We start from the raw sequence: 14908 nt of genomic DNA on the forward strand, positions 1-14908 counted from the left end.
TGCGGGTACCATTCAGAGCTACGAGGATGTTTTATATTAAGGGGAGGGAACATCTCTTCCCCTGAAGGATCCAAGATAGCATCTTTGGAAGTAAAAGGGGGTTCGTCTTCCAAGGATTGGTTATAAAACTCTTGGTCATCATCGTTTAAGTCCAAGACGTATTCTTCGAAAACATCAGATCCATCATCATCCTGTGAGTCATCATCTCTCAGAAAATTACGTTGAGCACTTGGATAGTTTGTGCCGCTAGGGACACCCATAAATTTTGTCCCGCTGGGGACACCATTATAAGTTGTGCCGCTAAGGACACCCGATGTAGTTGAGGTGCGGTGACCTCCCAAAATAGTAGTGGTGCTTGAACCTCCTGTAGTGCTCCTGGGGGTTGTATGTTCAATATTTTTGTTTTTACTAATTCTTTTCTCCCTTATTTCGATGAGATCGTCCGAAAGGTTAATTGGCATGTCGCTGGAGTCATCCTCCACGCTAGGGAATGACCTTTTGGGTGCCATAACTTGAGACAGTCTCTAGCATGCAGGATCTCATCGTGGATGATGCTCTTAAAGGTTGGTTATCAAAACTAGGGATAGGCGTGGTGGCTTCATTAGACTCTGCGTCAGACATTCTAAATGTTTTTATTTTTTTTAGTTAAATAGAATAGAGGACGGCACCCTTTTTTTTAAAATTTAAAACTTTTTTTTTTTTAATATTGTATATATAGGAGCAAAGAAATTTGAACAGATGGGGAGAGATATTAAAGGCACCTTATATAGCAAAGGAACATGTCAAATAGGCAGGCATAACAATCAGTCAAGTAGTAAGAAATGTAGAGAACTTATCTGCTTGGAGCCGCATTTAAAAGAGGCAGAATGTTATGGGCTCATGCCTTTTATTTATTATGAGTGTTCTATTCTGGAACCCTTTTGCTTTATGATGTATGCGGCTGCTTGGACTGCATTAAAGGATATATGCGTAATGGTAGCCTCCGATCTTGTAATATGGGAAGGTAAACAGGCAGCTGTATTTTGCCTAATTTAAAATCTTTTGTCCTGCAATCAATGGCGCATAAATATAGTACATTGACATGGTGGTGTTTAGAGATAAGAGCTTGAGCAACAATCTTTTAAATCTCTTGGGACAAAAGGCAGAGGATCTTTGTTTTTTTTGTTTTTTGTTTTTTAATTATATTTTTTGACCAGACAGCAATGATACAATAACAAGTTCTCTGATGTACCAGAAAGCAGCTAAATCAAATTTCAATCCAACAATATCTAGTAATACAAAACAGTACATACATCGGGGGAGACACAAAAAAAAAGAAAAAAACCCGAAACGACATCCCGTAACCATAAGTTCCATGGCATAAATTCCCAGCAGCCTTAAACCCGTATACCTATCATAAATTCTCCGCCAATATCTATAATTATTCCATCAATGGCCCCCAGATCTTTCGAGCCCTTACCATCCCTCTCCAGCCCTTGCATTCATACAGTACCATCTCTAGGTTAAAAATATGATAAAGTCTAGCATACCAAGCCTGATAACTTGGGGGATCTACATCCTTCCACCTGGTAGAAATAAGTAAGCGATAGATAGCTGTCACCATAAAACAAAAGTAAACTGAACTGTGATCTAACTGTAAGCTTTCGTCAAAACCAAGTATCAGCATAGTTGGAGTTAGCGATACTGATTGCCCCAAGTTTTGACATAGAAAATGTTCAATACCTGCCTGCAAACTATTCAGTTTACTGCAATCCGCAAACATATGGCTTATGTCCGCTGGACCCTGATCACATCTAGGGCACTTATTATTAACCCTTCTCCTCCATGCCCAAAGTTTAGCCGGAGTAAAATAGTCTAAACAGCGTTTTAAAAGTTTGGGCTTTAAGATTAGCGGTCAAAAAGGTCTTATTAGACAACTCAAGTGATCTGCAAATGTCTACATCCGGGTTATTTAATTTATCAGCCCAAGCACTTTCTACTTTAGGGATATCGTCCACTGTGGCCGCCATCAACATTATATACACTTCCCTAACTCGATATTGTTTTTTTGTCAGATAATCTAATAAAGGAATTCGCCGAAAGTTAAATGGTTGTGGAACCAAACTGTTTATAATCACCCTAATGTGTATATATTTAAAGATGTTGCAAGAATCAACTCCATATCGTTCCTGGAGGTCCCCAAACGAAGCCAACCCATTTAAATCCGTGAAATCTCCTATATTTTTTATTCCTGCTTATTCCCATGTTCTACCGATGTTATCATACTGTATCGCCGGAAAAGCCGAGGAACGCCACAACAGTATATATCTATGAATGCTGGGTATTTCCAAATATTTGCCAATCTTCCGCCATACATTCCAGGCTGAACTAATAATCTTAAAACTAGTTTTATAGTAGCTGCCTTCCAACTGCCTTAAGACTAACCCTGGTGCTAATTTACCCATTGCAAGCTCATAAATACATGGTATATCCTTATCCCCTTCTAAATCGCTAATTACCCCTGCTGGATCCAGGGTCTGTGGTCTAAATAAAACACTCATATGTTGCAGCATTACGCCCAGAAATAAAGCAGCATATTTGGGACTGCAAGTCCCCCCCGGTGTTGTGGTAGGGATAAATATTTCATTGATCTTCTAATTGTCCTATATCCCCAAATAAATTGACTAAACATCTGCTCCATCTGTTTAAATAATGAATTTTCCGGTTCCAGAGGTATACATCGAAATAAATAAAATATTTTGGGAAACATCGTCATTTTAATGACATTTACTCTACCGATAATAGATAAGTGTAAATTATCCAGTCTCTTCAGATCTCCCTTAATTTTTTTAACTAATGGTGACAAATTTTTATCCCATATTGTACCAACCTACGCTGTTCTAGTTATCCCAAGATACGTGGCTGGCTCTATCCGGCGTAGATCCTGAAACTGCGTATTTTTTGTACATATGATTTGAGTTTTGTCCGTATTTAAACTATATCCTGATTGTTTCCCAAATTCTCCTGCAAGCCTCTCAATCTGATATATAGCCGAAAACGGATCCGTGGTAACTACAGCAATGTCATCTGCATAGGTTATAAGTTTGGTTTTATATCCGAGGATCTCTACTGATTTGATTACCTGATCCTCCAATATAGAATTAATCAAAGGATCAATATAAAGGGCGAATAATATAGGGGAACACGGGCACCCCTGCCGTGTCCCCCGAGTAATCTTGATCCTACCAGACTCCTTCCCCATTAATTGTATTTTAGCGTGTGCGTTATAATACATGGCCTGTATGGCGGTTAATATCCGTGGGCAAATCCCTTAAGACTTAAGATTTTCCACAAGTACACCTATTCGACTTAATCAAAGGCTTTTTGAGCATCCAGCAAAATCGGCGACATTTGTATCCCAGTGGCTTCGGCAATATCAAATAGTGAAATTGCTCTCCGGACATGATCCGTAGTACTTTTACCAGGGATGAAACCATGTTGCCACGGACTAACAAGAGTCCCTATTATCTTAGATAATCTTAAGGCCAATATCTTAGAATATAATTTCTCATCTGCATTAATTAAAGATATTGGTCTATAAGCGGCGAGATCCTCCGGCTTCTTGGCCTTCTTCAGAAATATCACGATGTTAGTGTCCTGCCAGGATTGTGGTGGAACCCCCTTCTGTTGAACTGACAAAAACAAATCCAACAAAAAAGGAGTCAATTCTGTTTGTAAAACTCTATATATTTCGATCGGGATCCCGTCCGGGCTCGATGCTTTGCCTGAAGCCATTGTTCTGAGGGCCTCGGAGACCTCACTCAACGAGATGTCCGCTTCAAGTCCCAACAACTGAGAACCTTCATTACCCGATGCTATCCCTATTCCTTCCATTATCGGATCCCTAGATCTATAGAGGTCCTGATAGAAATCAGTAAGTACATTTAATATACCTGTTAAGTCTGTAACCATCTTTCCATCTTTCCCATCTTTCCCTCTTAATTTTGAAATATTGTTTGCCGTCGCCCTTTGTTTGATTCGCAGTGCCAGATGTTTCCCAGTCATTTCCCCATACTCCTAATTCTCCCATGTTGCCGTTTGAAACCTTTCCGCTCCCCTTTTGTTATAAATTCCATTAATTTTGGCCTTAGTCCTGATTACTTTTAGCTCTAGATCAGTTTGTTGCTCCATCTGGTTATGTACTATAGCTTCCATATGTTGTCTCTCATTCGTGCTCAGCTCCTCTGAGGGCAGATATTTCCCCTCTCAGTTGTTTCTGATGGAATAAACCAAAGCTTGTGATTTCGCCCCTAAGCCCAGCTTTAAAAGCGTCCCAAACATTTTCTCTAGAAGTACTAAATCTATTAATATCAAAACATTGATTGGTCCATCTCCGAATGTGTGCAATAAATCCTTCTGTAACTAACAGTTTTTTATCGAATGACCACTTTAAAAGACCCTTAGTATATGCCAGTGCCTCAATACTCAGGACTAATGGATTATGGTCCGACAAAATTTTCGGAAGTCTTTTAATATCTGCTCCCTCAATGAGAGAAGCAGAGGCCAGAAAATAATCCAATCTGACATACTTCCTATGCGGATACGAAAAATAGGTAAACCCGGGATCCGCTGCTTTCTTACAAGACCACATATTCACCAGCCCGTGACTAGCAATGATAGCATTTATAGCTTTAAAAACCTGAGGTTTCCGCCCTATATAGCCATTCTTTCCCCATCTCCCAGTATCTACATGAATATTCAGATCCCCACAAATAATTAATGGTGTTGGCCAGGCTGCTAATTCGATCTCCAGTTTTGACCATAAGTCTGAGTCATCAAGATTAGAACCGTACACTGTACAGATGGTAAGTTGATTTAGTAAGGAGACAATGGCCCACTGCCCGGATTTATCCGACTTAACCCGTTCAATTGGTAACAATCGCCGAGAGACATGTATAGCCACCCCTCTCGTGTTGGTAGACTGAGAGGAACAAACAACCTGAGCATAGCCCGGTATAATATTAATCCTGCTTTTCTGCCATGGAATGTGTGTCTCTTTTTGACATATGATATCTGCCCCTATTCCTCGCAACATCTCTCCGGCCCTATTTCTTTTGTCTCTGTCATTTAATCCCCCAATATTAATTGTAGCTATGGTTAACCTACCCATATTGATTTTGCCATTGTTTTGTCTGTCTCCTCACCCCTCCATTGCAACTTTCTTTATACCAATAAAAACTTTCCGACCACTTAAGACCCCTCCAAATTATAATTGCTACCACTCCACTGGTACATGTTGCTTTCTGTCCACCTAGCTTGCTGTCCTGGAGGATCTTTCTGAGGCATCATAGTAAACCGAAGCAATAAGAAGCTACATTGAAAATGTGCTGCTCTGTTGTTAGTTTGTCATTCAGCCAGAAACCCAAGTCCCTAATCCCCTGCCTCGGAGTCCGGCAGGTACCAAGCTCTCTGGCCAGCAAAGAGGTCCCCAATGTTGAGTATGATTGCCTTAAAGTAAGACTTCCATATTACTGCAGTTTAACTTAAGACGGTTAATGCACATCCAATTGGCTACTTCCTTAAGACATCTTGCCATATATGTAATATTTTATTAGAAAAACGGGGCAACCCAGGCACCTGAGTCGGACAATTATTATAAAAACAATGGTCCCTATGTGGGCGGGGGGCGAGAGATGGGGGAGTGTCGCCTTGAACTTACGCGGCAGTAGTGTCGTAAAGAAACTCCTCGGTTCATACTAATGACACATTTACATTTCTTGAAAGACAAGGTGCTCCACTATTACTTAGGTCAGGGTCACCATCATTAAACTGCAATGAAGGAGACTGATCTGGCCGGCATGCCACATAAACAGAAACTCATCTAAAGTATGGTCAGTACTTCCTTTTTGATGCAGGTGATATTTCCCCTGAATGGTTGGGGGCCCTGAGACCTATTGCACTGTCAATTCCTTTTGCCTTCAGTCTGGGTTCGAGTGTTACTAGATAGTCTGTGTCAGCCATGCCTGCGAGAAATGGCGGCATAATCCCTTGCTACTTAAATGCATGTCGCTGATGTTTTCCAATGAAATAATTGTGTCAAGGGGTCGAGACTGCGTTTGCTGCATCTATGGTTGAGGGTCTCTTTGCCCCACCCCTTTGGTGTCTCCTGTTTTTACTTTTGTCCTGATGATGACCCTGTCCTAAGTAATTGTGTCAAGGGTTTGAAACATGAACATTATAATATGTGAACTGATTTTAAATCTTGATTGTGGTTTTCGACTCATTCATATCATGAGTGCCTTTCAGAACAATATATTGTCTTATCAGTCACGTATATATTTTTGTGCCGTCACTTTGTAGGAGCACCTTGTCTTTCAAAAAATTAAAAAATGTTGTATCATATTAGTATGAATCGTTTTTGCATTACATGAAGGGAATTGGCACAATCAATGCACTAATTGCATAACCAAATAACTCCTAGAGAAGTTTCTTTACGACACTATTGCTGTGGAAGTCTGAGTCCACACTCTTCTTCCCCCCCCCCCCCCCTCTCCCCGCCCCACTAGGGACCATCTATTGTGGTAATAACGAAGTAATATGGGCCCTGGTAGAGCCAGCATGGCCATACCTGCCCAGCTACAGCTTATAAACACTATTTTGTGATTGCTCTGATTTAAGAATTGAAAACACAGCTTTCTTTTCACTACTAGTATGTCAGAGCAGTGAATAACCAATTTTTAAATCCAGTGTTTTGATACTTGTGTTATTGTGATGACTTGGTTTCAATGCAGAGCTTTAGCTCTTTTGTCCATTGGCTAATATGAAGAGAATAGTTTTTGGTGATGTATTAGATTTAGTAAAACCGCAAGATGTTTATTTACTTTTGATTCCAATTCTGACTTCTGTGAATATTTCATGCATGTATGTTATGAAATATGCTAACACTAGAGAACTGTTAAAGGTAAATAGCTTATTTTTCCCATCACTAAGGTGTAAAGACCAATGCGGTTAAAAGGTCTAAATATCCAGACCAAGTCTTAGAGACTAATGTCCTTTATTCTTAAAGGCCAATACACTCTTGGGATTCATCTGTCTCTGGATTTCATTGTTCTTTTAATCTTGGCTGTCCCTTCTTTTATTTAATCCTCAAATACTGTATTCCAGTTTTTGCTTCGTTTTCTGTATCTTGCTTTTATATGCCTTCTTTTACTTGTATTTAGTTGATCATTTTATAAAATGTTGTATTTACATTTTGATGTAAAATGTTCAATTACTTTTGGGTGATAAGTTGCTATATGTTTATAATACTTAACAAAATTTAAATCATATGGAATGCTATGTTGCTAACATAGTGTATGTTTTCATTCAACCCTCTTGTTAAAGATACAAACGGTAATACTTTTCTGTTAATATTTTGCAGATCTTAGGTGATTTGTCAGCAGTGCACAAATTGTGACGACATAGCAGAATGCCTTACAAGTGGAATCAGTAGGTTATCCAAGCATGGATGAAAGTAGACCACGGTCCTGCAGTCATGAACTCATCCCATTAATTACAGAGGCACAATATATGAAGAAAAAAGCATATTTTCCATGTTCAGTCAATCTCTTCAATCTGCAGGTTAACTGGTTTTTAAATGACTGTATCCCATACATTATGATGTTGCTTTTTCCATGTTGATCATCCGCTACCAATTTATAACATGCTAAAGTGTTTCTTTTTACTTTCTTTTTACTGAAACACATGCACAAATAAGTATGACAACTTGATCCTAAAGTGTTCTCAAACTTATATTTGTATAAACAGTAAATGGGCACCTGGCCACATTCCTTCAACAAAAAAAGACTAATCTAATGAAGTGACTGTAAATTTTTTGTTAAAATACGTTGTTATTTATTATCCAGTATCTCAAATGAAAAATAATTAACAGATGTGTAAATCCGAGGAGCAGAAAGAAACTTTACAGAATTACACACACTGTAGGTTTGATCATTTTGTCTTTGACCATGGAACTAAATTGTATGTCACATTGAAATGCTGAAAAGAGTTATTACCCAATTTGATTGCTACACCTTGTGATACATGGAAAATTCTCTTCTATACATTTGCGGGTACAGTATGTGGCCAAAGTCACTGAGTGATCCGGCACTTATCAGTCTCACCTTGGTAGTTCTGCTTTAGTCTCTGGTGGATTGCCTTTCAATATCCAATAAGCAATATTGTTAGAGGTGGCAAATGTGGTCAGTAGTTGTGCCACAAGATGTCTCCTTTTTGCTTCCAGAGCGGCAGGTTTCCTATGTTGTGTTTTTTAAGGTGATACATTTGTGTGTTCTTGCATATTGTGGAAACACTGGGTGTTTGAACCTTGCAATAACCTAAGCAAACTTCTTAATTTTACCTCGCTGGCCAACTTGGTGCTCTCCAGTCATTCGTCTGTTCAGCTCGATCTTGAAGACTCAACTAGTATGCCAAACACCTTCCTTTCCTTACCGCATCAACCTGTAATGGGAATAACTAGTGGCAATTAGTGCAAGTACCGTTCTAACATAGGTTTACAGGCACTTTTGACTACCCCCTACTTGTATTTTGAAGCACACAAATGTAATTTTACACCTGCTTTCTTGGCACCATTGATGTCACAAAATATAGGGGTACTTGCACTCGGTTGCTATCTTAAATTCATTTTCTGTGCATCTTTGATTACCTCTGTGCTCTTCTTTTGCTCATATTAAGGGCAGCAAAACATTTTAACGTTCCTCTGGAAAAGGACATACATGTTGGTGCCTAAGCTGCCTAGCTACTTTGTTGTACACTGACGAAAAACATACGGATGACAGTCTGGGCCTCTTGTAGATAACATCACTGAAGTTGGTGGTGGTCCCTACCACCAGAAAGAGATCTTTCAAACAGAGTGTAGTTTTTATAGTTCTCCTTTTGAGTAGAATGGAAGTATTGATTGGTTAGATAGGACAATGGCAACTTCAGTCCAATTGATAATCATAGTTGTGAACAGTAGGACTTCTTTAAGAGGTGAAAAAGGAAAGCAGAAGCTAGAACATTTATGCAAAAGTGTTTAACTCTATTGTTACTTTGTTTGGCAAGTTCTTAATGGTGAGTACCAGTTGTTGGTTAGTTCCAGAGCTCATCGTAGTTCTGCTCAATGCAACTCAATTTGACTCACATCACCTTTCTTTTCAGCACAGCACTCCATTTCATGGGGGGATACTGAAAGGAATCACTCCGTGTTGTTAGTAGTAGGCAAACATTTTGTAAATAGGCTCAGTTCAAGCTGCAAAAGGATGACCTTTATGGCCCAGGTTCTTAGAGTGGATTGAGTCTTCATTTGGTCATTGTCGTAATAATGTTTACTTGGCATGTGGGACTAAGGGGGAATCCACAACTATGCCACTTCACTCATCATGCAATTTGATTCCGGAGCTTTTATAATTTCGTCATCTGCCACTAAATGCAGAGTGCATTAACATTTTGAACAAGCCTAAGACAGTTGCCATGTAACAAAATAGTAAAGATGTGTTTGCATTTTATTTATTGCTACCTCTTATAATACAGTTTGTGCTTGCTAATCAGGGGCTATTTTACAAACCACAAAGCTAGATGCTGTTCAGGCAAGACACCATGTTCTGTTACCAAAAGGCTGCTAACCAACTGACAGGACGATTAATGCAGTAATACCTGAAAAGGCTAAGCACTCCTCACAAATTTGTTAGGCAACTCTTCACTGGGGGAAATTGGTTAGACTGCCCCTTGACAATGCATTAGTTTCTTCTTCACACGCTGCTATCTCAATTGTGATGTAAGAGGTGAGCTAACTAAGATGGCTACTGACAGCAGGAAGTTATTTATTTTCACTGTCATCATTGCTGGACTGAGCATAGGTTAACAGGACATCTATGTGCAACAAACCTGAACACTATGTTCTTTTGAGTCTGGGATACTGATCTTAAAGTCAGAACCATCTCAAAAGCATGTCAATTTATCAATGATATGGATGATGATGATGACCATGATGTGTCAGATAACTAAATTATTACTTTCTGAAATATAAGTGACCCTTGGTGGTGTTTTGAAAGAGTTCAATAGCATTTTACTGAGCCACCTACAAGAATGAAAACCGTAAACACACAGATATAATTTGCATTTATTTTTAAAATAAATCCTATGTGCCCCTTGCCTCTCTTAACATTGTAATCATGACTCTGAAATTCTTATGGAGTGAGTGCCAAGTTTATCTTCATTGTTCAAAAGACCACTTTGGGTCTTCATCTCTCACAAGATGGTACATCAGTACTCTCAACTGTCTTATTGAGCATGATTTTGTCAAATGACCTCTCACAGCCATTTCACTTCAGCTTTCATAAGGTGGAGCTTTCTACATTGTGCCCAACTTTCAATTCTGAGGACATTATGCTACTTGGGAAATTAAAATAAAAAGCATAAAATGACTCCTGGAGGAGTTTGAATATAGACTTTTGTAACATGTTCAATGGTGTCCATTTTAAATGTCAGACCACTGTTTAATTAATTGATCATCCCTACTTATATGAGGGTACAAATGTAAAACCTGTGCAGAGCAGAAATTCAAAACAATTGTCTGCACTAGTTTTAATCAAAAAGGTATGCAAGTCATACTAAATGGAAAGTATTACAGGATTTCCTGAATCTTAAGGCCGAATCCTCAATCCACACGTTTCTTTTGGGTAGTTCTGAAGCCAAAGTGCTCATCTCGAAAGAACCACTTCATCATGGTTAGAAGTTTTGATGTAAACACTAGTATTCCTTTCTGTTTTATATTGTATTGCTTTGTTGCTTATAGTATTGTTCAGGAGAGTACAAGACCTCCAGAAAATGTCTACGTTTGTAGTAACTTTAGATGTAAACAACTCTATATTTGTGAGATGAGCCATATTTCTTGGCCAGATAGCCTCTTAAGAATGGATTGTAGACCTGTGTAAACAATGTGGCTAATGTTGTGTAAATGGCCTCGATTCATGATAATATAAACTGATGAAATACATTGAGAAACATATCCATGGGTCGCCACTGGGAAATATTTGTAGGTTTTAAGTGCGGTGTAATAACCTAATGTTAGCCGATTCATGTTTTCCCCATTAAGAATTTATTTGGTTGAGAATACAAAGTTGAAGCATTTTCTTTTAAATCAGGAGTTTTCAGCTGATTAACAGAATTAGGGTGCCTACTGTTCTATATTTTTCACATCTGATGTCAGCAGGCAGAAAGTATATCTAGCATTCACTTACAAAGTGTTCCCAATACTTTTTCTGTAGGAGTTGCAGCACACTAATAAAAACACATGACTGTGTTGTTTGGCATCATATCACAGAAAATAGTGCTCACATTAGGCAAAAAGATAATTTACATGTTCCATGCTTGGGTATTTTACAACTGTAATGCCATATCAATCTATACATTGTTCTTGATCATCTGTCATTGTCCATATGATATCAGAAAGGTATAATTTTAAAGGCAATCCTTTCAGCATGTGGATACGGATATCTCCTACACAAACTCTCGGTTCTTCATCTCAGGTAAACATCATTTTTATCAGTGCTGGAAAGCATTTAGAAGCAGCCCACCTTGTAGTATTGCATGTTAGGAGTCCTTAATGAATTGATTTTATTGATATTCTGTCCACAAGGTAAAGTTAATATCCTATGCCTAATGTGTGCTCACCTCTGAGTAAGCCAGCCTCTGCTTCTGATTGATTGTAGGCTTTTCTTGCCAAGGTTTATCTTAATATAAATAGAATTGTTTGTAGGGAAACAAGCCATCCTGCAATATCAAGCTTTATGTATTTTTCTTGCAGCCGATTTAAACTGCTTCACAGCTAGTTGGTAAATTCTGTCTGTAAACCAGCAAGAATGCTTTATTCTGAGAGATGCTGTCATGTTAAAATCTAAAGCAGGAGGCATGTAAATGTCCCGTTGCATGCCTCGCCTATCCACTTGCCTTGTGTTAGTTATCTACACCCAGAGCTGGTGTTTTTCTTCGGTTTGGCGAACCAACCAGCTAATCTGCTTCATGCTTTTTGTGAGGGGGGGAAGAGGGGGAGGGAGTCTGGCTTTTACTACTTTCACTTATTCCCTAGAAATGTATTTCTAACTCATTTTTGCAGCATGAATCTTTTCTGGATTCACATGCTGTGCATTATTCTACCATCGAGTGGTTGGATCCAGAATTGTTGTATTTGTCCTTTTTTTTTTTCTTCTTCTTAGTGGGCGTCGATGTACCACCATGTGGTGTCCTCCTGTGACGTCGACGTGCTTCCTCCGAAATCTCCCACCTTTTGTCTCCATCTTCAGATTCTTTTTTTCCCACATAACCCTATCTACCTTATGTTGTATTTCTCACATGTAAGCAGTGCACCAGACGAGATGCTGGTGAGATTTTGCTCATTGTTTGTTTGTTTTCAGTTCTCACAAAGTTTGCTAAGCAAGCTGGCTTCTGTCGTATGAAAATCATGCTGCCATCTTGGCATTCTGCAGGACAACCAATTGGGCCGACCCAGATGACATTTGAAAGCAAGATTCTCCTCCTAGAGAAGTGCTTCTCTTGGTTAAGTAGCTCCTTTGAAACCTTTTAAAAATGTAGTTACCATAATTGGACTCCTCCTTTCAGTACAGCTATCTATGCTGACTGTTGCAAAGTTGTTCGGGAGGTGGAAGAGCATGGGGCAAGAGAGGAAAGTAGCCTTCCTGATGATCCCAGTATTATATTGTTCTTACTCCATTTGCCGCACAATCTGACTATTTATCACTAGAGCATATGCTGTACAAGAAGTAGTAGAAAAATATGTTAGGGACACAGTGGTAGTGGGAGACCCAAAGACATTGAGTCTCCTACAGTACCTTTTGGAATGGTCACCTTCTGCTTTTCTAGCAGCAGCTAAACTTCCCATGTAATTATGTAAATGATGGAGAGCCAGAACTCACTAGGCTAGAATATATTCTTTCTTTTTTCCCTTTTCTTTGCCTCGGTGATGCAGAGCGAAAGGGTGCATATGAATAAAGTGTACCATGTACATTTGTGCATAAATTCCTCCTTTTACTTTGTCAGAATCCTGGTCATGGCAGCATTTCTTTTTTGACTTAATATCATTAACTGTTGACTGTATGTAATCCTAAAATAAATCAACAAAAGGTAAAAGTTCTTCCATGCACTGGGAATGTAGATTGAGTGAAATTGATTAGCTTGCATTGCACTTAATTGACAAAGAACAAAATTGCTGCAGAACTTGAAGATAATGTTATGACAAGTAGAAAATCAAGAAAGTTAAGTTTTTCTTGGGCTTATTATAAGATATGTGGCACTGATTTCAAGAATAGCTGTCCCAAGCACAAACTATGTATGGAGAGTTGATGCAAGATGAAGAACATTGTGTATAAGATACCGTAAACCTCAAATATATTTAAAATAAGGTTGGTCCTTCGGCCTCCCATTTGACCATTTCGAATTCAAATTAAAAAAGCTGCTTCTGCTATGATTCAAGATCATTTCATGTGTGAAATTCCCAGCACAAAGGCCCAAGTCAAATTTGCACAAAGGAATTTTCTTAGATCTACACTGTGGCAGGTGTAAGCCTGACTCATATAATATACACTCTGATTTACATAATACATTGCTATAGCCGTACTAGAGGACTGAGCTCAGAGGAACTGCTTTTATATATATATTATTGTACCTCGAAGTTATATAGTCTATCTCAAAAGTTCTTCTGCGTATCACTTAATAGTTTCAGCAAGACATTTTTATTTATAATAAACCTGTGGGTTATGAACAACCAGGCTAAAGAACTGTACTGCAGACATATGAGTTGCCAACCTATGGCCATAGCCTTATAGTTACCAGTTGGTGTGTTTAGTTGTGTGGTACCTTGTTTGTAGCCTCTTTTCCCACCAACATTTAAATGGAAAACCAATATTTGCATGTTTTTTAAAATTGCTGCATAATTATTCAGATAAGGAACATGCATGCCAGTGTATGCTCTTACTCTCCAGATGTGGCCCTTTATAGTCGGATTGACGAGTCTTCACAGATAATCGCTGTTCCCGTAACCCCCAAGCACAACTAATGACTCTGTTCCTCTTCGTATGCAAATTGCAAGTACTGATACCACTGAAAATTTCAATGTTTCGAAGGCTATGTGTTTATATTGCAGATGACCAAGGACATGACTTAATTTCAAATACTTGCTAGAAAGCGTTGATATTCCAAAGTCAAACCGGTGTTTTAGCAGCAGTTGCTGATGTTTATGAAACTCTAACTAGGTTATAGGCTGTAGTTTTGTTGCAAATGCTTACTCCTTCTCAGGACTCAATGTACAATTCACATGAGCAGTAACTCAAAGGAAGCACAGTGTGTCAAAAGGTGCTATTCTTGCATATCAAACCCTGCCAACAGGCAGCAGAATATTTGTTTATGTTCAGACAAAGTGTGATATATCTTCTACGTTGCTGAATTCTTCACATTTATATAGGAAGCTATTCAATCATTCAAATCATTGAAAGAGGTTTTTTTCAAGCCCATAACATGAGTGCTATAGTAGGACAAAGCCTTCCTCAAAGACAATGTTACCTTGGTGCACTATTGAAGTTTGCAATTTATCAGCAGATAAAATGTGTGCTTTTGTTTGTTTTCCTTAATTGGGTGTGACAATGTGAAATCTAAAATTGAACTAAAAGTGTCACCCCAGCAGAAATGTATTGTAAAAAGTGAAGGTTGTAATACTTCAGGAAAACATGGACTAACATTTGTATTTTACTTTTGTGAGTGTTGCTGTCGTAGAATTTGTTTCCATAAGCAATGTTTTTCTTAAAGAAATTTTCATAGTAATTCACAAAGTAAAAATCATGTTGTACTCTTCCTGTCTGGTCTCATTTTGATATGTAGT

General features: G+C 38.6%; 1 protein-coding gene and 1 long non-coding RNA gene across 4 annotated transcripts in view; one reads left to right on the top strand and one right to left on the bottom strand.

Moving 5' to 3' along the window:
- The window catches only part of CUEDC1 (CUE domain containing 1), a 535352-nt gene extending 520472 nt beyond the window's left edge, over positions 1-14880 (top strand). For 2 of the 3 annotated variants that reach the window (XM_085649521.1, XM_085649522.1), the window contains one exon: positions 7400-7889. In XM_085649521.1, the coding sequence (XP_085505647.1) occupies positions 7400-7406 (7 nt within the window). In that variant the 3' untranslated portion in view covers positions 7407-7889. Of the gene's footprint in view, positions 1-7399 lie in introns of all 3 variants that reach the window. The other variant, XM_085649520.1, reaches the window with a different exon arrangement.
- LOC146858899 (uncharacterized) overlaps positions 1-14908 on the bottom strand; it is a 117645-nt gene that overhangs the window by 4354 nt on the left and 98383 nt on the right. Inside the window, exon 3 of the long non-coding RNA XR_014980040.1 lies at positions 8378-8478. This is a non-coding gene — a long non-coding RNA (uncharacterized LOC146858899). The remainder of the gene's footprint in view (positions 1-8377; positions 8479-14908) is intronic.

Source organism: Triturus cristatus, chromosome 3_2, assembly GCF_964204655.1.
Source record: "Triturus cristatus chromosome 3_2, aTriCri1.1, whole genome shotgun sequence".
Classification (NCBI taxonomy): Eukaryota; Metazoa; Chordata; class Amphibia; order Caudata; family Salamandridae; genus Triturus; species Triturus cristatus.